The 21876-nt window shown below is 41.5% G+C and overlaps 1 protein-coding gene across 4 annotated transcripts in view; it reads left to right on the forward strand.

Moving 5' to 3' along the window:
* Positions 1–21876, forward strand: part of kat6b (K(lysine) acetyltransferase 6B) — a 186889-nt gene that overhangs the window by 89503 nt on the left and 75510 nt on the right. For all 4 annotated transcript variants that reach the window (XM_038782997.1, XM_038782993.1, XM_038782995.1 and 1 more), the window contains 3 exons: positions 5055–5170; positions 8664–8745; positions 12357–12489. In XM_038782997.1, coding sequence (XP_038638925.1) covers positions 5055–5170; positions 8664–8745; positions 12357–12489 — 331 coding nt within the window. The remainder of the gene's footprint in view (positions 1–5054; positions 5171–8663; positions 8746–12356; positions 12490–21876) is intronic.

A 21876-nucleotide genomic window follows, 5' to 3' on the forward strand; every position in this document is an offset into this window, starting at 1 on the left:
TCAATACCGGTGCCCCGCAGGGCTGCGTACTTAGCCCCCTACTCTACTCCCTGTACACACACGACTGCGTGACAAAACTTGGTTCCAACTCCATCTACAAGTTTGCTGACGATACGACCATAGTGGGCCGGATCTCGAATAACGACGAGTCGGAATACAGGCGGGAGATAGAGAACCTAGTGGAGTGGTGTAACGACAACAATCTCTCCCTCAATGCCAGCAAAACTAAAGAGCTGGTCATCGACTTCAGGAAGCAAAGTACTGTACACACCCCTGTCAGCATCAACGGGGCCGAGGTGGAGATGGTTAGCAGTTTCAAATTCCTAGGGGTGCACATCACCAAAAATCTGTCCTGGTCCACTCACGTCAACGCTATCACCAAGAAAGCACAACAGCGCCTATACTTCCTCAGGAAACTAAGGGAATTCGGCATGTCCACATTAATCCCTACCAACTTTACAGATGCACTATAGAAAGCATCCTATCTGGCTGCATCACAGCCTGGTATGGCAACTGCTCGGCCCAGGACCGCAAGGAACTTCAGAAGGTCGTGAATACCGCCCAGTCCATCACACAAACCTGCCTCCCATCCATGGACTCCATCTACACCTCCCACTGCCTGGGGAAAGCGGGCAGCATAATCAAGGATCCCTCCCACCCGGCTTACTCACTTTTCCAACTTCTTCCATCAGACAGGAGATACAGAAGTCTAAGAACATGCATGAACAGACTCAAAAACAGCTTCTTCCCCACTGTCACCAGACTCCTAAATGACCCTCTTATGGACTGACCTCATTAACACTACACCCTGTATGCTTCATCCGATGCCAATGCTTATGTCGTTACATTGTATATCTTGTGTTGCCCTATTATGTATTTTCTTGAATTGTGTTTAATTCCCTTTTCTTCCATGTACTGAATGATCTGTTGAGCTGCTTGCAGAAAAATCCTTTTCACTGTACCTCGGTACGCGTGACAATAAACAAATCCAATCCAATCTAATCATTGTAGCTGTGGGGATAAAAGAATGGTTAAAAAATCCCCCAAGTCATGAAGTTATCATTGTAAAACGTCAAGCAATTGTTTTGGGTCTGCTCTGGATTGTATAAAAGGGCTTGTTTTTGAGAGCAGTGCACCCCATTTCTTTTTGGGTGTTGAGCCCTCGTTTGTACCTGGATCATTACAGATGAGATTATTGGAGGTAATTTGTTGGTGGAGGATACCAGGTTTGGTTTAACAGGTCTGTGCTTTGAAAGGTTTTGTGTTTTTCAGGAAAGGGGGTGAGATGGAATGCCTAATACAGTCTAGATTCTGACAACAGGTGATGGAAGTATTTTTTCCCATCGCCTTAAAGTATCTTGTTAATAATAATAAAAACATCGACTTGATCAGGTGTGAAATGTGCAATATAGTCCACTTGGAACTGCAAACTGCAATTGACAACTTTTGTCCAGTGCTTTTTTGCTGTTTGAAAGGCAAATCTAACTCTTCCCGGCATCCCCATAATCAGAAAGCATGTGAGTAAATAAAAATATATAACAAATAAAGCAATCAAATACAAGAAGATCTGAAAAATAAATGGAATTAAATGGATTGCCATTAAAAAATTTTGCATGGAACTGAAATGAAAAATTGAGCCAAAAATGAAATAAATAGACCATGTGGCAACAGTTTGAAAATTTGATGATTTAACCAGTAAGATTTGTTTGCCTATGATTTTTTTTATTGGCAAATTCAAGCTGTGTAATCGGAAATACCTTGCAGAGACATGAGGTTCCGATTATTTTGGTAATTTCTTGTGACGCCATCATTGGAACTTCATTATTAAATTATTTTAAACCCGATCATATATTCTCTCATGTCAGTTTGTAGCACAACATATCAATGGCAATAGAAGGGAAAATATCATTGTGATGATGTTCATTAATGTTAACATCCTTGGTTTCCTTTTTCACTTATTGCTCATAACCAATAACCAAATTGCCCAAATTGACTTTTGGAATATTTTTGTAAAATTGTAAATGCAGTGAGCTGGAGTTGAGAGTTAATTATGTAAAATAGACCTCTAGTAGTTATGAAAGAAGATGGAGATTTTGTAGGCAAGTCTTTAGCTGACTTTCATGGATCGACTTACATTTGAATTAATGCTGATACCCGTTCGGCCTCATTAGGATCAAATTACCTTTAATTAGCTGCACAGATGTATTGGGTGATGCAGTGCTTTCTGAAAGAATAGTGAAATGTGGAGTTGCATACTTAGCATCATTGATAGGGCATGCTAATCTATTATACCTGACTAACCGTACGTGTACATATTTTTTCCAATACGTTTTTTGTAATAAAGAAGAGATTTAATGAAGTATAATAGTCATGGTTTGGTTGCTGGAAAGTATTAATGAAATTTATTGTTCAGGGCATCTAGTGGTTAATGCTGAACTGTGTCCATTTTGCATTTTTTAATGTGCAATGCATTGCATCTGCTTTGGGCTGGAAATTTCGTTAAGATATTATGGGCTAGGATACTATGCATGAAATAGGAAGAATATTTTGGTGCAACATGGGTCACATCTGTTTCAGATCATCAGAAGTATTTGATTACTTTTTGACCAAATTTTAATACTCACATAGGTAGCTTGAATGTTCTCTTTGTTATAAAATACTTCCTGACTTCAAATATCAACAAATAGCATGACAGCGCATGCATAATGGGAGATTGCTTTGTCCATTGAGTATCTGAGTATAATGTCTCTTCTTCACTTCAAAAATCAACTTGTTTCTTTTCTATTTGTAATTACATGCCTTTTTGTAATTTAGTATTCCAGTCTGTCAAATTTCTATTTTTATATCAGTTGTTAATCCAAATGTGCATCACTCTCTTTTGTCCATATTGTTACCACCACTTATGAAGTAATGATTTCTTGACAGCATATTCTACATAAAGCATTGGGTTTTAATCTGTTTCATTTTATTTAATTTTTTCCATACGTCTAAAATTCAAGGGTTTTTTCCAGAAGAAATTCTTTACAACAATTAATTTGCTTTGTTAATTCTACCTCCTTAAGAGGAATAGTAGCGCATTGAGTGACTTAAAATAATTCCTTAATTGATCACCATGATCTGAAATCGGAAATAATAATGAAGGAAAAAGACAAGTGTGCTCCTTCTATTTAATCAGCAGATTTATTGTTCTCGGTATATTGTTGGGCTATTTGCTGCTCAAGTACTGAAGTGTCTTGGCCATTATATTTTCTATGTGAACTTCCTAATTAACACTGTACATTCGAACAAAATACTGCAAATTCTGCAAATCTGAAGTAAAAACAACATTTTGGAAATATTTAGCAGTTGCTGGCAGCATCTGTGGTGAAAGAAACAGAGTTAACATTTCAGGTCGGTGACTCTCTGTCAGAACTCTATTTTTATAATACTATACACATACTTCTACTGATAGTATTTACACGTCGCCTTTCCCAAGGCACTTCACAGTGCATCAGACAGAAATAGACAACAAGCCAAGATTGGGATGGATGACCAAATCTTAGTCAAAGAGGTGGATTTTAAGGAGGGCCTTAAAGAAAGAGAAGAAGGTGGAATGATGGTGCGTCAATGGGGTTTGGGCAGGAAATTCCAGAATGTGGGGCCTACCCAACTGCAAGGCATTACCACCAAAGATGGGATAGAAGGAGGGAGGCGCAAACTGTCTAAATCACAATCAGTGGATCCATAAAGAATTAATTATATTTAAATATATTTTTTCTCGGGGGGGGGGGGGGTTTAATTTGTCTTGTGGCAAGTCAGGTCACATTTTTAAAAAATCAAGTGTTCAAAACATTTGCATATCATGGGGTAATTGAGAAACTAAGCTATATTTGTAGAAAATGCCTTTTAACACAAAGCACTTGGGGATATTTTTCACTCGGATAAGGCTCAAAATCTCTTTTTAAAAGAAGTACTTGTTACAGAGCAAACAACATTTGGCATTTTGCATAAACTAGAAATAAAGTTGTCGTCATCAATTTTATTAAAACTCATTCCAACAGCAAATGGAAAAAAATGTTCAAGTATAAATCATCATGAGTTGGTTAAGTGACAGCATAATGGCTTCTTTGAAATTTAACAAAATACTTTGAACTTCTTTTCACTTAAAAATCCTAGCTTTCCATTGCCAAAACTGATAATATTTTAATGAAAAATGTGTAATATTTTAAATGATGCATTTGACATTCACATCAACGGATTGGCAGTAAATGGAAGTAGTCATTTTTACTCTTAAACTCTTTTGCTGCTTCCTTCCCCCCCCCCCCCCCCCCCCCTCCTTATACTATTTCTCTCATCCCAAGATTTTGAATTGTGTTTTCTCTGCTTTACTCTTGTGTGCTTTTTCTTTTGCATGCACTCCCTACCTTTTTCTTGTCTTTTCAGTATTGTCCACTCTCTCTCGCTTTCTCTTGCTTCAACTTTCACCTGTGTGTGTGTGTGTGTGGATCTGCTGTCTCCATCTCTTGCACATGGACACACTTTCTCCCTCTCATTCACACTTGATTTTCCTTTGATTAAATGCTTTATTCAAAATAACTCATTCTTTATGAAATAAAGGGGATTTATGTGGTAATTATCTATTCTGTTATATGGTCTGCTGAATTTTACCACATAACTAAATTTTCACCTCCTAATTCCTAGGTACAAATCTTTGTCCGCCAGTAACCTTCAATGTTTTATGGCAGTTCAAATGCAAGCCTGGTCAGTGAGCATCTGGAAGCTAATAAGTGAACAGAGCCCTGTTCCTAACATCACTCCATGTCGATATGCACATATAAGGGGAATCTTTTCTGAATTTTCTCTCCTTTTCAATCTGTGGCACCCCAGTACAGCTGATGTTGCGACAGCACAGACGAGGGATTAATTTTGGGAATATTTTATGTAATTTATCACCATATTCTGTGGTGAATTCACCACAATGAGCCATCATGTAAGATAAGCACATGATAACATAGAATAACTATAGGTACTCCTGTACCAAGATCAACTATTAAAATTGTTTTTCTCTTTTGAAGGGCATCCATCATGTTTAAAATTCTCTCCAGAGTTAACAGCACATGTGAAGACCTTAAGATGGCAATGTATTGAGTGCAAGACTTGCAGCGCTTGTCGCGATCAAGGCAAAAATGCTGTAAGTATTTAAAAGGAAGATACTGCGGCTGCCGGAAATCTGGACTGAAATCAGAAAGTGCTGGAAAAATCCAGCAGCACCTTTGGAAAGAGAAACGAGTTCCAAAGAAGTCCTACTCGACTTTCAGCGTTAACTCTCTTTCTCTCTCTGTAGATGCTGCCAGACCTGCTGAGTTTTTCCATCACTTCCTGTTTTTATATGTTGTAAGTATATTTTCAGTAACAACTTGCAATGTAATATTTATTCCCAGTGACCTAAACAAAATCCTTACAGTTCCACATGTTGTTTTGTACAGAAAAAAGTAAAGGAAGTTTAATATCATTTCTGCCAACTTCATTCACAAAGGTTAGGCATGAGGAGAATCGCAAGCATATCATCTGCTAAAAATGTGTGTTTTTGCTCGTCTTTTGATGCTATGACTTAAGGATGCCTCTCTGAATATTGTTACCTTTTGCTGCACTGTAGGCTTCTAACCTTTCTCTTTAGCTTCTTGCATCGGACTAATTTACATAGCATCTTTCACAATCTCCAGATTTTCTGAAGCACTGCACAGTCATTGAAGTACTTTCAAAATGTTGGCACTGTTATGATGTAGGAAAGCACTATAACCAATTGATATACAGCAAAATCTCAGAGATGGGGTAAGCTGTTTTAGTTGTGTTTGTTGATGGATAAATGTTGGTCAGGGCGTTTGACTGACATTGATCTGTTTCCAGGATCAGGAGCAGGTTAAGTTATCAAGTTCCTGGTATCATGTTTCAGCCTCAATAAAATTTTACCCTTCATATGTGCGTGCCTCTCTTGCATGCTGTGTCGTTCTCTATTTCCTTGTGTGCTCTCAGGCAGCACGGTAGCATAGTGGTTAGCACTTTTGATTCACAGCACCAGGGTCCCAGGTTCGATTCCCGGCTTGGGTCACTATCTATGCGGTGTCTACATGTTCTCCCCGTGTCTGCGTGGGTTTCCTCCCACAAGTCCCGAAAGACGTGCTGTTACGTAATTAGGACATTCTAAATTCTCCCTCCATGTACCTGAACAGGCGCCGGAATGTGGCGACTATGGCCTTTCACAGTAAATTCATTGCAGTGTTAATGTAAACCTACTTGTGACAATAAAGGTTGTTATTATTATTTCTTCCACCTCTCCGCTTCATCCTCCAGAATTTTCTCCCACTGTGCCTCATCTGTTCCCATGCCTTTCAAGGTGAGCAGCCATCTTGAGCCACTGCAGTCCATGTGGTGTAGTAACACACTCAGCGCTGTTAAATAGGTAGGGAGTTCCTGGTGACAATGAAAAAAAGAGTGATATAGCTACCTGTCCAGATAGTGTGTGACTTGGTTTGTGGGGGGGGGGGGGGAATTTGCATGTGGTGGTGTTCACATCCACCTGCTCCCCTCATCCGATTGTGCTCACTGTAGCCACAGTGCATTGAGTGTGGAGGGAGTGGATGTTTAAGGTGATGCATTGGGGTGTCAATCAAGTAGGCTGCTTTTCCCTGGAACATGTTGGACTTCTTTGTATTTTTCTTCGTTCATCCTGACTTGCGCCTTGAAAATTATGGAAAAGTTTTGGGGTGTCAGGAAGTGAGTTATTCACTGCAGGATACCCAGCCTGTGACTTGCTGTTGTAGCCATAGTGGCTGATTAACGCTGAGCTCCCGAGGATGTTGATAGTATGGGATTCAGCGATCGTAATGTCATGGGGAACCAATTTGACTGTCTTCTGGAGATGGTCCTTCCCTAGCACCTGTATGACAAGAATGTTACTTGCCTCTTATCAGCCCAGCCTGAATGTTGCATAGGTCTTGCTACTTGTGGATAGAATGCTTCATTAACTGAAAAATTGTGAATACAACTGAATACTACAATCATTAGCGAATATCCACTTCTGACCTTATGGCCTGAAGCTCATTGTGAAATTAGCTGAAGGTTTTTCGGCCTAGGACATTGCCCTGAGGAACTCCTGTACTGATGTCCTGAGATCACACAACCATAGAATCCCTAAGTGCAGAAGGAGGCTATTTCAGCCCATCGAGTCTGCACCGACCCTTCAAATTAGCACTGTACCCATGCCCGCTCTCTCCTTCCTTGCCCCCCACCACCAACACCCAATCCCTGTTACTCCATAACCTAAACTATACATCCCTAGACACTGGCAATTTTGCATCGCCAATCCACCTACTGCACATCTTTGAACTGTGGGAGCAAACCGGAGCACCCGGAGGAAAACCATGCAGACATGGGGAGAAAGTGCAAACTCCACAGAGACGGTGACCAAGGGATGGAATTGAACCTGGGTCCCTGGTACTGAGAGACAGTAGTGCTAACCACTGTGCTACCCATTATCTTTCTTTGTGTTGTGTGCCACCAGCCAGTGGAGCATTTCCTTCTGATTTACAGTGATTTCAGTTTTACAAGGGTTCCTTGATGCCAAATATGGTCAAATCCTGCTTTTAGATCTTGGGCAGTCATTCTTGCATCACCTCTGCCTTCAGTATTTCCAATATTTTTAAAGGTATTTTCTTCCAAACATATACAACATGAACAAATTACACAGTCCACCAAAGCACAATCAAAAGTTTTTTTAAAATATTTTTTTATTCCTTTTTCACTCTTTCTTCCAAATTTACACCCAACAATAATCAGTAACGAATGCAATGTCAATCCCCATATCAATAACAACGATTCCATCCTCCCACCAAACTCCAAATATTAGCCCGCATAATAACATAAACAAATAACAAAAGGAAATCAGGAATCGCCCAGTCACCATTAACTCATTCTCGAAAGTGCATAATGAATAAAGCCCATGAATTGTAGAACCCCTCCATCCTTCCCCTCAGCTCAAATTTAACCTTCTCAAGAGTCAAGCAGGTCCAACTGCCACGCTAGGGCACAGGGTGGAGAGGTTGATCTCCACCCTAACAGGATCCGCCTTCGGGCAATCAACGAAGCAAAGACTACAACATCGACCTCTGCACCCTCTTCCAACCGACTGGTCCGACACCCCGGTTATGGCCTCCCGAGGGCCCGGGTCCAGTTTCATGTGCACCACTTTAGAGATTACCCTAAAAGCCGAAGCATAATCAAACGTTTGTACAGTTTTCATCTTTTAGTCATCCAGTACCCAATGTTGGATAAGCAATGAGATAATTGAGCCACAATGGAGGAGTCAAGAGAGGTGATAGTGAAGTTGCTGATAACTGAAAGCTTGCCATAACTGTGGGATTTCCCTTCCACTGAGTTTTATTCCAGTATTTATCATAAGCACGTAAATTACTTGATGGTTTTAAATGAGCCAAATAAATTGGAGTGGTACCAGAAAGATTGAGTTGAGTCAGCAAATTGGTAAAATGCATAGTCATGATAGGTTGAACCGAAAGAAGGTTCAAATGAATTACTCAGTAACTTAGCATTTGGCAACACTTGAGTATAATTTAAACACCAAAGCAATTTTATGTATTGAAGTACTTTGCAATTTTTCTCCTCTCCAGGACAACATGCTTTTCTGTGATTCCTGCGACCGAGGGTTTCACATGGAATGCTGTGACCCACCACTCTCCAGAATGCCAAAAGGTATCACTCATCCAAATGTATTGGTGATTTACATGATTTGTTATTTTCAAAATGTACTTGTACTTTCGACATAGCCAATGGAATGGAGGTCTTCCCTTTTCACACTGTGCTCCATTTTAATTCTCCACACTCAGTGAGACCCCAGAAATTGGGAAATGGAGAGTGGCTGTTGGGGGGAGTCAGTAGGGATTGGGGAGGGAGGGGAGTTCATATTGCTGGAGAACAGGGACACCTAAAACCTTACAGACTTTGTTAATGGCAGTGAGCAGCCCACTTCATTAAGCCACACCTACCAGCCAAAAAGATTGTTCAAGTTTTAAGGGCCTTGCAGCCAATCCCAGGACTGCCAAATCTTACTCTCCGTTCCCCAGCTGGCTTTGCTGTCTCAGCGCACGAGACCTGAATTGCTCATTCTACAACTACAATGGGAGTCACGTCCCACAGTTTGGGAAGCCCTGGAATAGGATTTGTGCCTCTGGAGTAGCATTCCAGAGGCCTGAGCTAATAATATAGAGATGTGAGTTCAAATGCCACCATGTTAGCTGGGAATTTTAATTAATTACATAAATATGGAATAATAATAATCGCTTATTGTCACAAGTAGGCTTCAGTGAAGTTACTTTGAAAAGCGCCTAGTTGCCACATTCCGGCACCTGTTCAGGGAGGCTGGTACGGGAATTGAACCCGCGCTGCTGGCCTTGTTCTGCATTACAAGCCAGCTGTTTATTCCACTGTCTTGAACCAGGCCCTAAAATGCTATTATCAGTAATGTTGATCATCATAACTACCATAGAACCATTGAATTCTTACCGTGCAGAAGGAGGCAATTTGGCCCATCAAGTCTCCACCGACCCTCTGAAAGAGCACCCTACTTTGGCCCATAACCCCACCTAACACATCCTGGGGCACTAAGGGGCTATTTAGCATGGCCAATCCACCTAACCTAATCTGTGGGGGAAACTGAAGCACCCACGCAGACCAGGAGAACGTACAAACTTCACACAGTTACTCGAGGCCGGAATTGAATCCGGATCCTGGCACTGTGAGGCAGCAGTGCTAACCACTTTGCCACCGTGCCACCCAAAAAACAGGTTGTTGCAAAAACCTATCGGGTTCTCTAATGTCCCAGGAAGGAAAACTGCCCTCCTTATCAGGTTTGGTGTATACATGAATCATCAAATTCCTACAGTGCAGAAGGAAGCCATTTGGCCTATTGAGTTTGCATCGACCCTCAAAAAGTGCACTCCCCTGCCCTATTTGTGTAACCCCATTTAACCTGCACTTCCCTGGGCACGAAGAGGCAATTTAGGATGGCCAATCCACCTAACCTGCACATCTTTGGATTGTGGGAGGAAACCTGGAGGAAACCCACGCAAACACGGGGAGAAATTGCAAACCCCACACAGACAGTGACCAAAGGCTGTAATTGAACCCGGGTCCTTCGCGCTGTGAGGCAGCAGTGTTAACCACTGTACCACAGTTAACCACCCTCCAGAGCCACTGATTCTTAACTGCTCTCTGAAATACCTGAGCAAGTTACTCCATTCTCAAGAAGGCAGTTCAATTCTACCTTGTCAAGAATAGTTAGGACAATAAACGCTGGCCTTGCCAGTGATCCTGTGAATGATATATTTTTTTAATCTGCAGAATACATTCAGAACTAATGTAAATTGGTATGTTTTTAACTCCAGACCATTCGATAAATCTTTCTGTTCCAAAGGAAATATTGCTCCACTTGTGTAACTGAACAGTTTGAAGCCAAAATTATTTCTTAATCGTGAACAATGTGAACTGAGAGATATGAACAAGAAAAGGCCACTATCCCATTTAACTGTTTCTTACGCAGATCATGTACAATCCATCTTCTGAGATTTACCCCTTTTTAAATATTATGAACAAATTATGGATTTATTCTTGCAGTCTCAATTATTATGCGGCCTTGCACCAACACATCAAGGACTATTGAAATATTGAAGCTTCGTATTTGGTAATCTCAGTTTATACTGGTGTCTATAACCACTAATCCTTTCCCAATTTATTAATTATTGGCTGACTTTTTGAAGGATTTAATTAATGCAATATTAACTGCATTTGCTGAGATTCTAATAGCTTTACCCACTAATGTATAATTTGACATGAGGTTTGTTAATTTTATGATTGTAGACCTATTATTGCTGATGTTCAATAGAGCATTGTTCTGTTGTTTACTGTGACTGTATTCTAGGTCCAGGATTGGAATTTGCCCCTTTATCTTGCCCTGTTCTCGAAATTCCAGAGCTTCTGTGGATTAACAGGATCATTAGTTGAATTGATAGGATGCCAACCACTCAGGAATTTCAGTCATTTGATTGATCCCTGTCACTTAGGTTAGCGTGCAAAGGTATTCACGAGTCAGCGAAGCCAGAATGCTGAGCATTTAGAGGGTGCTATGGAATAAATCTTGCCTTTTTAGACAATATAAAATGAAAACCTGTATTGGGAGCATTTTTGCTTCCTTTATGACTTCTACCAAATCTTATTTTTAAGAGTGCATTTTATTTTTCAAAGAGCACATGTAGCAGATTGGATGAACAGCTTCAAAACTATACATAGTACAGAAAATGTGAATCATTTGAAAGCTTCACCGTTCATAAATTATGCTAGAAAGATTGCTTTATGATCTGATTGGTTGAATGGGCAACTTGAAGGAATGCTGACTTCTTGAGGGTAAAGTGAGACGAGCGTGGGAATGCAAAACAAGCATTGGTCATCTGTATTGTGTCCTGTCCAATAGTCAGTTCCATTGATTTCAATACAGTGCAACTGGCGCAAAAGCCATCCTCCATCTTTTACCAGTAAGATCATTCCTCAACCTTGATTCACATGTTTATTCTGTCAAAAATGGCCTCTTATAACAACTCCAAAACATACTCAGATGCTCAGAGACATGTGTTTATAAGAGTGGCACATATTTTGGTGAACAATTTTTCCACATGGCTTTGTAGCTATTTTATAGTTTCTATTCTGTTTTTGTCAGTGATCTGTATGAGTTAGGGCAAGAGAAGGCAGTGTAAAAGGAGATTGTGTTAGAGTTGGAGCAGAAAATTCATCACCCACTACCCTAAGGCGCGTCCACTTCCAGTTGCAGCTGATTCGCTTGCAATTAAATCATTATTATCTCCCGTTCTGCCTGCTTTTCTGTGTTCTTTGTGGACTGCTCTCTACTTCACTGGCAAGCTCCTTATTATTGTCTAAGATTTATTTCCTGTAATTCAGTAAAAGCTATTTCGTCCTCCAGTCAGAAGAGATCTCATCATTAAGTGGGATGAAAATGTTTTCCGTCATTGATGTGAGTTCTCTGGCTGTGAAGTGACGGTCGTGGGAGAAGGGGGCATCTAAGCCCCTGATGATATTGTGGAACGTCTTCCATGCTTGTGCATCAGCATTATTAAATAGGAATTTGGATGCAAATTTAACAAGTCTCATTTCATAATGTTCTCTCACTGGTATATTTCAGTTGCAGGAGTTGTTTCGAATTTGTACCTGATTTGTCGACCTTGAACCTAAATGGAAGACATGGCACAGATTGGAATGTTTGTTGAGAAAGCTAATGGCTGTATTCTTTACAATAGGAATGTGGATCTGTCAAATCTGCAGACCAAAGAAAAAGGGAAGAAAGCTACTGCATGAGAAAGCTGCACAGATCAAACGTCGGTACGCCAAACCAGTAGGACGACCCAAAAATAAACTAAAGCAAAGAACCATGTATGTTTACCCTTTGAAATAATTATAACAAATGATTCATGATATTTGCAATATTTGAAAGAAGTGGAAGTATGTTGGATTGTTTCCTAATAATTAACATGCCTTCAAACCCAAATGCTATCTCCTAGATTGAAAGGGAATCTAGATACACACGGTTGTTTAAAACAATAGTGCAGCTTTTTTTTTAATGGATGCTCCGCCCTTTAAAACATTTTTTTTCCAATTATCAATAAATATTAAACAGCAGCAAAAATGTAAATGTCTACTTCATTACTGCTTCCTCTCATTATACCATGTTCCTTCCTACATCTGGTTGAAGTTCAAGTATTGACTTAAATGATTTGGGCACTGACCCAGTAACTAGGACATTTTATATTTTGAGATACTCATCGTATATCCATCAATATCAATATATGCTGCCACTTTGCTCTTCCTATGAGTGCACTAGTGATGCTGAGCCATGCTTTCTGGTACTAAAGGAATTGAGCAATATAGGGATTGTGCAGGAAGATGTAGTTGAGGTAAATCAACCACTATCTTATTGAAAGACGCAATATGGCCCAAAGGGTTGAAGGGCCCACTCTTGTTCCTATTTCTTATGCTCCTGTGTTATGTTAGCTTGTTGAAAACTCACAACTCATGAGAATTTTATTTACAACTAAAACACATTGTGTTGATGTATAAATATCATTACTGTTCCTAAATACAGAAAGCAGAGTTCCGCACAGGTTGTCATAACAGTTCTGAAACATTTGAATTCTGTTGTCTTAATTTTGTATGGAAGTGGACTTCCATTGGGGGGGGCTATGTGATGAGTGGGGGCACACGTGGTGACTCCCGCCAGGGAACTGGGTTTTTTTGTCCTTTCTGCCCGGTTTAAGGGTGATTTATTTGGAGGAATTGATGCAGTTTGATGGAATGAAACCACCTCGTTCGAGTAGTGTCCAGAAAAAAAAATAGCACAAAGCAGAATTCGGGCAAGAGGTCGTCGTCAAACTTAAGTATCCCAAGCCTCAGCAGGGGGCGACATGGTGGTGGCTTCAACTGAGCCGATGGCCCCTCAGTAGATGACTGAGAAGTTGGTTAGCTTCTTGACCGTCAATTTTAAGATTCAGCGGCAGGCGGTCGCTGAGGATCTGGAGAAGACAACGGAGGAGGCTTTGGCCCCAAGTCGGGCAACCACGAACAAGATGGACCGGTGAATTGTGGTACGGGGAGACGATACAGAAGGTGGAGGTGGCACTCTCTGACCACAGTGATCATACTGTCTCCCTGGAGGTAGAGATGCCAGTACTGGCTGAGGAACGGAGAGAGCTTAAGACCAGGGTTGACGATCTGGAGAACCATTCCAGACAACCAAACTTGAGGATCGTTGGGCTGCTGAAGGGCTGCAACTCCACGGACTATATGTCCAAGATGTTCGGAAAGTTCGTGGGGGAGGGGGGCTTTCCAACATCTCCTGAGTTGGACTGGGCTCAGAGATTGCTGAGGCAGAAGCCCAGATTTCAGGAGCCGCCTCGAGCAATCGTAGTCAGGCTTCATCAATAACTGGACAAGGAGTGGCCGGCCCTGAGGTGGGCACAGGACCATTAAGACTGTAGTTGGCAATGCCATCACAATATATCAAGATGTTGGGGCAGAGCTGGCAAGAAGGTGTGTGACATCTAATAATCTGTTCAAGAGCAATGTGAGATTTGTGAGTTAATGTTTCCGAGGGACCGGGTCTACTCCCGCACTGACTTCTTCATGGTGGGTAGGTCTCTTCTCCCTGGAGTGAGAGGGTGTGAGGTACTCTGGTGTTACATCTGACCATACTCCGCATTTTATGGACCTGATGTTGGAGCTGGGCCACACTCGGCAACTCCTGTGGAGAATGGACATTGTGTCGCTCACGGATAAGATTTTTTGTGTGCATGTATCCTCTGCCATTGGAGAGTACGTTGAGTTTAACAGGAATGAGACGGTCTCGCCTTAACCGCTGTAGGAGGCCCTGAAGATGGTAGTTAGGGGGGGGGCATAATCTCTTTTAAGGTGCATAGAAATAAATTTGGGAAAGTAGAGAGGCAGAGACTGGTGGATTCCATTCTTGAGTGGACTCTCAGTACTCGATTGCCCGCTCCAAAGTTATTGGCGGACAAAAGGAAATTGCAAATGGGTTTTGAGTTGTTGTCAATGGGTATGGTGGCGACCCAGCTGCGTCGTTTGAGGGGGGACTTAATATGAGTATGGGGAGAAAGCTAGTTGTCTGTTGGTTCACCAGCTGAGGTGGCAGGCAGGCTCCCGGGACATAGTGCAGCTCAGGGACTCGGGTAGTTGGGTAGTTTCTGCCCCAGAGAAGGTTAATGAGGAGTTTGCAACCTTCTACCGTGGGTTGTATGAGTCAAAGCCTCTGGAGGAGGAATGCATCAATGAGACAATTTTTGGATGGGTTGACCGTCCCAGAGGTGGAGCAGGAGAGAAAGCAGAAGTTGGAGATGCCGATAAGGCTGGAGGAGATCCTGAGTTGTAAACGGTTAGTGTAGACGGGCAAAGCATTGGGTCTGGATGGGCTCCACGTTGAATTTTCCAAATGGTTTGCTGGTCGGTTGGTTGTACTTCTGCTGGATATGTTTTAATGATTCTGTTTCCCGGGGTGTGTTGCTGGCCACGCTGGCGCAGGCATCAATTTTCTTGACCCTGAAGAACAAGAATCCCATGGACTGTGGGTCGTATTGGCCTATTTCCTTGTTAAATGCTGACGCTAAATTGTTGGCCAAGGTGTTGGCAACATGTTTGGTGCGCTGCATACCAGGTGTGATTTTGGAGGAGCAGACTGGATTTATTAAGGCCGGATTTATTTATTGTCCCCCTCTAACCATCGCCTTCAGGGCCTCCTCGAGCGGGTAAGGCGAGACCGCCTCATTCCTGTTAAACTCAACGTACACTCCAATTGGCAGTTGTCGGCCAATATTAAGAGGTTGTTAAATGTTGTGTTGTCAACCTCCTTGAGGACTGAGTCAGAGGTGATTACTTTGATGGACGCGGAGAAGGTGTTCGATAGGGGGTACCTCTGGGGTTTGCTTCAGGCCAAAATGTATTTCGTAGATTAAGCTTTTGTACAGGACCTCCACTGCAAGTGTACGCTCTAATGCCGTGAGCACGGGTTATTTCCAACTGAACAGCGGTACAAGACAGGAGTGTCCATTGGCTTTTGTTTGCCTTAGCAATCGAGCCGCTCGCCCATGCGTTGAGGTCATCTACCAGATTTAGGAGGATAGAGCTTGGGGGAGCGGCTCGATTGCTAAGGCAAACAAAAGCCAATGGACACTCCTGTCTTGTACCGCTGTTCAGTTGGAAATAACCCGTGCTCACGGCATTAGAGCGTACACTTGCAGTGGATTTGGGGTGTTCAGGGGGATTGGGGGACTGGGTGGGTGTAATTGGGGAATAATATGGGGCTGGGAAGTGTTGTATTGGTATTGTGTCTGTAATAATGAAAATTTTGTTTAATTAAAATTATATTTTAAAAAATTGTATGAAAGTCTTCACTTTTTAATTATTTTCCCATTAATAAGTGGAACTTTTACAATGGTCTGTTCTTTTAACAGATTTTTCAGCTTGTTATTTTGTGTAAGTTTACAAGTTCTGTATTAATTCTTCTATTTAATCTAGAACTCGTAAATTAAATTTTATGGATGGGATATTCCACAACCCCCCCTCCCCCACCAGTGGCCTGTTTTGTGGTGCTACAGGTGGGCCACCATTGACGGTAGCACAGTGGGTAGAACTGTTGCTTCACAGCTCCAGGGTCCCAGGTTCGAGTCCAGGCTTGTTCACTGTCTGTGCGGAGTCTGCACGTTCTCACTGTGTCTGCGTGGGCTTCCTCCGGGTGCTCCGGTTTCCTCCCACAAGTCCCGAAAGATGTGCTGTTAGATAATTTGGACATTCTGAATTCTCCCTCTGTATACCTGAATAGATGCCGAAATGTGGCGACTGGGGGCTTTTCACAGTAACTTCATGCAGTGTTAATGTAAGCCTACTTGTGACAATAAAGATTATTATTATTGACCGGCAGCAGGATCTACCAGCCCAGCCGCTGTCAATGGGATTTCTGTTTGTTCACACCCTCCACGGCAGGGGGAACCCCTAGTGGGAGTCACAAGATCCCACAAGCAGGAACAGCCAGAAAATCCCGTTCAATGTTTTATTCCTAAATTGGAAACCAAAAACCAGCTTTAAAGTGGCATCTGAACTTGAAGCTGAATCCGTGACAGGATATAGGACTTGGGAGCAGGAGTAGGCCATTCAGCACTTCGAGCTTGGTGGTGTTCCACAGGACTCCGTGTTGGGCCTGTTACTGTTTGCTGATTATATTAATGATTTAGATTAGAGGCATGATTAGGAAATTTTGCAGAAATTGTAGGTGATCGTGAAGAGGATACTTGTCGACTTCAGAATGACATCAATGGTTTGGTTTGATTGAGCAGAGAAGTGGCAAATGGAATTCAATCTGTAAGAGTGAGGTAATGCATTTTGGAAAGGCAAGCAAAGCACGGGAACACTCAATAAATGGGAAGATATTGAGAGGATTTCAGGAAGTGAGAGGGTTTCATGGAGTGCATGTTGACAGGTCCTTCAAGGTGGCAGCACTGGTGGACAATGTGGTGAAGAAAGTATATGGAATACTTTATTGGGTGAGGTGTTCACTAGAAAAACAGAATGCAGTGATGGAACTGGATAAAATGTTAGTTGGGTCACAGCTAAAATTTTGCGTAAAGTTCTGATCGCCACAGTACAGAATGGAGAGAATTGCTCTGGAGAGAATGCAGAGGAGATCTAGGACAAAAGTTCGGCACAACATCGTGGGCCGAAGGGCCTGTTCTGTGCTGTACTTTTCTATGTTCTATCTAGAAGAACAAAAACAGAAAATAATGAACAATCTCATCAGGTCTGGCAGAATTGTGGAGAGAGAAAGGAGCTAACGTTCGAGTCTGGATCACTCTGTCAAAGATTTACAAGAATATTGCCAGGGCTTGAAAATTGCAGCTATGATGAGAGATTGAATAGGTTTAGGGGTGACTGAATTGTGACGTTCAAAATTATGAAAGACCTAAATGGGGTAGACAGAAAAAAACTTGTTTTCCCAAGCTGAGGAGTCGGTTTTGAGGGGACGCTGATTTAAGGTGATTGGTAAAATGATTGGAGGGGACATGAGGAAAACCTTTTTCACCCAGGGAGTGGCGGGCATCTGGAATTCAACTGCCTACGGTGGCGTAAATAAAGCTGAAATAATACTCAGCTCATTTAAAAGGTGCCTGTATCTGTATCTGAAGTGCTGTAATCTGCAAGGCATGAACCAGGTGCTGAAATATGAAATTGAGCTGTTAGTTTCTTTTTTCTCTTGTTTGGCGCAGACACGATGGGCTGAATGGCCTCTTTCTGCATCAGAACTTTTCTGTGGTTCCACCATTCAACAAGATCATGGCTGATCTGGTTGTGATCTCAGCTCCACTTTCCATCAATCTATTGTTCCATCAGTTTCTTTACCTTTTGTTTTCATCTGTACTTTTTACTTTACAATTTAGCCTTTTAAAAAGAGAGTGATGTGTCTTGGTGTTTGATATTGTGCCAGACCTTGATCACATTTCTTTGATCATAATCCTATCATTTGTTGGTATGTATAATCCAACAGGGTGTTTCTGAATATCAGTAAGCCCTCGTGAATTTTTTTTTCTTCCCTATGGTATGAAGGACCAATCATCATGCCCTTATTATTACCTAGGTATTCAACATCAAACTGGCGGTCAAACCTGAGACCGTTGTACTTTTATTAAATTGTTCAGGATTTTGTGAGGTGCAGGTTGTCTGTACCTTGCTGATGGGGATATCATCTGTGTTAGCAAACAGGCTAATGATTGAACCAAAGAATTTTGCCTTGATTCTGAACTTAACTGCATTTCTATGCTTAAAAAAACTATGGATAATTTTTTTTCCTGATTTTGCATTTTTAATTCTAAACCCGAAATCCAGTCCTTAAAAAATAAACTCATTTAAAACCCAAAGAAACCTGAAAGATCTATTCAGTGGGGACTGCCCTCAAAACTTCCATTGTCGCCTTGTCAGTAAAGTAATTGAGTACAGACAGCTTCTCCTCTAGTTCAAGAACTGTCAAACTGTGCAAAGAGACCTGAAAAATACACATTAATGTCAAAGTTGATGGATGATGACCTTTTGTCGTTGAAGCAAACACTGTACCAGCGTTCACTTCTACTTCATGACACATTTTCCAAAAAATAAATCTGTCACTGCACATCTCCAGCCAGTGCAGGTTCATCACCCTTCAACTGAACTGAACTCCTGAATTCTATGCAAATGACATTCTCATGAACCAGCAGATTCTACTTCAGATGTCACATGCGAATAAAGGCAATGGGGTTTTCCACAGCCGAACAATTCTACTTTACAATTCATTTGATTTTTTGGAAAAACTGTCATCTCTTGTTCTGCACTTCTCATTAAGATCGCCGATGATTCATTTGAGAAATGTTGCTCTGTCTAACAGCCTGAAATAATCATATTCTCTAATTGTGTCTACAAATATTGCCAAGAACATTGAGCAAATTTCCCCCATGTTTTGTCTGTAATCACTTTCCCGCAAGTTGGAAAGCTAATGTATGAGCAAGATGTTTTCTTGAGTGTAGTGAGACAACATCTAAATGATTGCATAATGCAAGGTTGTGAATCATGACCAGAGACACAATATCACATAGAACCACTGGTACTTGTGTTGCTTTCAAAAGTACTTAAGAGCCTCCTTGAAGTAATGTCCTCCAAGCAAACAATATAATGATCTGGATACAGGAATCAAGATGGCAATGGAGGATTTCCCTCCAGAGAAAAGCCAGCTTAGAAACTAGTCATTTGGCAGGCAAAGGACAAATACCCTGGCAGATCCTCTTAATAATTGCCATCAGATCTACTGATCGACAGATGAAATTAATGAACCAGTTATGTGTTTCCCATGTTAATGGAGCAGCAGGAATAAAGATACCACATGAAGGAACACAGACTGAGCCTTGCAGGGAAGGTTAGGTAGAGTGACTGACAACTTGCTCAAGAAGATGGGTTTTGAATTTTTTTTATGGGTGGTAAGGTAGAGGAAATTTCAAAATAGCACAAGGTCCTGCCACCAATGATAGTATGTAGGAAGCGGTAATGTATAAAATGCCGGTGCTGGAGGATCAAAGTCATGAGGGACAAGAAGAGGAGAGGACAAGGTAATTAATAGATTGGGGAAATTACAAAAAATGTATGTCAGTGAAAACAACTAATATGAGCAAGCAGAATGTAGTGCGGAGCAGGATGTGGGCTGTTTTGAAACTGAGAGGAGCAGTGCCTGTGCAAAGGAAACAGCTAAGACTGTTGACTTTTGTTATCTTAAAAGTCAGCATCGTGATGCTATTCCTAAACTGTTATCTGTTGCCAAGTTCAAAAAACTTTTTTGTTCTTTGGAAAATTGGTCACGGTTGCTTTGTAATTGTAATGTCACATCCTGAGCAATGTGATTTTTATTTTTGATGCTTTTCCACACAATGAAAGAATGTGATTTATGAAATGAGAAAGGGCAATTCAACTTTAGTTAAGGCAATACATTGATTGGATTGATGAATCAAGCACACTGTTCTTGTTCAGAGGGTCTCTAATTCCCCAGTCTGTCGTATCACCGTATAGATCTACACTTATTGGTATTCTATTAACAGGAAATCAGTTGGCAAATACTGCAGTAAGTGAACTTAATAGGGTAGCCATTATTTGACACTGTCATAGCATTATGCATATAATTTCTTATAAACTCCCACTTCAGTAGCTTCTTAATTCTGATGGCATTCCTCTTGTCCTATATTCCCAAATAATTCACTGTTACTGATTAAAACTGACATTTCTGCTCACCTTAGTTTAGCTCAAGAAAATAAGCTTAATTTCCCTTGCCACAGTGACGAATGCCTAAATCCTTTACATCTACCCTCTATATCTTTTCTGATTCCACAGTACTGCTTTGGAAGCTTGAAGATCAAAGTTGGGTGTATTATTATAGTGTGATTTGACTAATACATTTGAAAGAGCTGCTATCATGGCAGGATCAGTCAGAGTCAGCATGGATTTATGAAGGGAAAACCATGCTTGATAAATCTGTTGGAATTCTTTGAAGAGGTGACCAGTACAGTTGACAAGGGGGAGCCAGTCGATGTGGTATATTTGGACTTTCAGAAGGCATTTGACAAAGTCCCACATAAGGGATTATTTTGCAAAATTAAAGCGCATGGGATTGGGGGAAATGTATTGAGGTAGATAGAAAACTGGTTGGTAGAGAGGAAACAAAGAGTAGGGATTAATGGATCCTTTTCAAATTGGCAGGCAGTAACTAGTGTGGAACCACAGGGATCGGTGCTGGGACCCCCAGCTATTCACAATATATATTAATGATTTGGATGAGGGAACAAAATGTAACATCTCAAAGTTTGCAGATGATACCAAATTAGGTGGAAGGGTGAATTGTGACGAGGATGAAGGGATCCTATAGCAAGATCTGAACAGGTTGGGCGAGTGGGCAAATCAATGGGAGATGCAGTATAGTTTGGATAAGTGTGAGGTTATTCACTTTGGAAACAAAAACCTGAATGGTTGTAAAGCGGGACCTGGGTGTCCTTGTGCACCATTCGTTGATGGTAAGCATGTAGGTGCAGCAGGCGGTAAAGAAGGCTAATGGTATGTTGGCCTTCATTGGAAGAGGTTTCGAGTATCGAAGCCGGGATGTATTCCTGCAATTGTACAGGGCCTTGGTGAGGCCTCACTCGGAGTATTGTGCGTAGTTTTGGTCTCCTTCTCTGAGGAAGGATGTTCTTGCTCACGAGGGAGTGCAACGAAGGTTTACTGGACTGATTCCAGGAATGGCGGGACTGTCATATGAGGAGAGATTGACTAGGTTGGGATTGTATTTGCTGGAGTTCAGAAGAATGAGGGGGATCTCATAGAGATTCATAAAATTCTAACAGGACCAGACAGGGTAGATGCAGGGAAAATGTTACCAGTGATGGGTGTGTCCAGAACCAGGAGTCATAGTCTGAGGATTCAGGGTAAACCATTTCGGACGGAGATAAGGAGACGTTTCTTCACACAAGAGTGGTGAGCCTCTGGAATTCATTAGCACAGGAAGTAGTTGATGCTAAAACATTGAATATATTCAAGAGGTGGCTGGATATAGCACTGAGAGAATTTGATCAAAGGCTGTGGGGAGAAAGCAGGATTAGGCTATTGAGTTGGGTGATCAGCCATGATCGTGATGAATGGCGGAGCAAGCTCGAAGGGCCAAAAGGCCTCCTCCTGCTCCTATCTTCTATGTATCTATGT

This window comes from Scyliorhinus canicula, chromosome 22 (assembly GCF_902713615.1).
Source record: "Scyliorhinus canicula chromosome 22, sScyCan1.1, whole genome shotgun sequence".
Taxonomy (NCBI): Eukaryota; Metazoa; Chordata; class Chondrichthyes; order Carcharhiniformes; family Scyliorhinidae; genus Scyliorhinus; species Scyliorhinus canicula.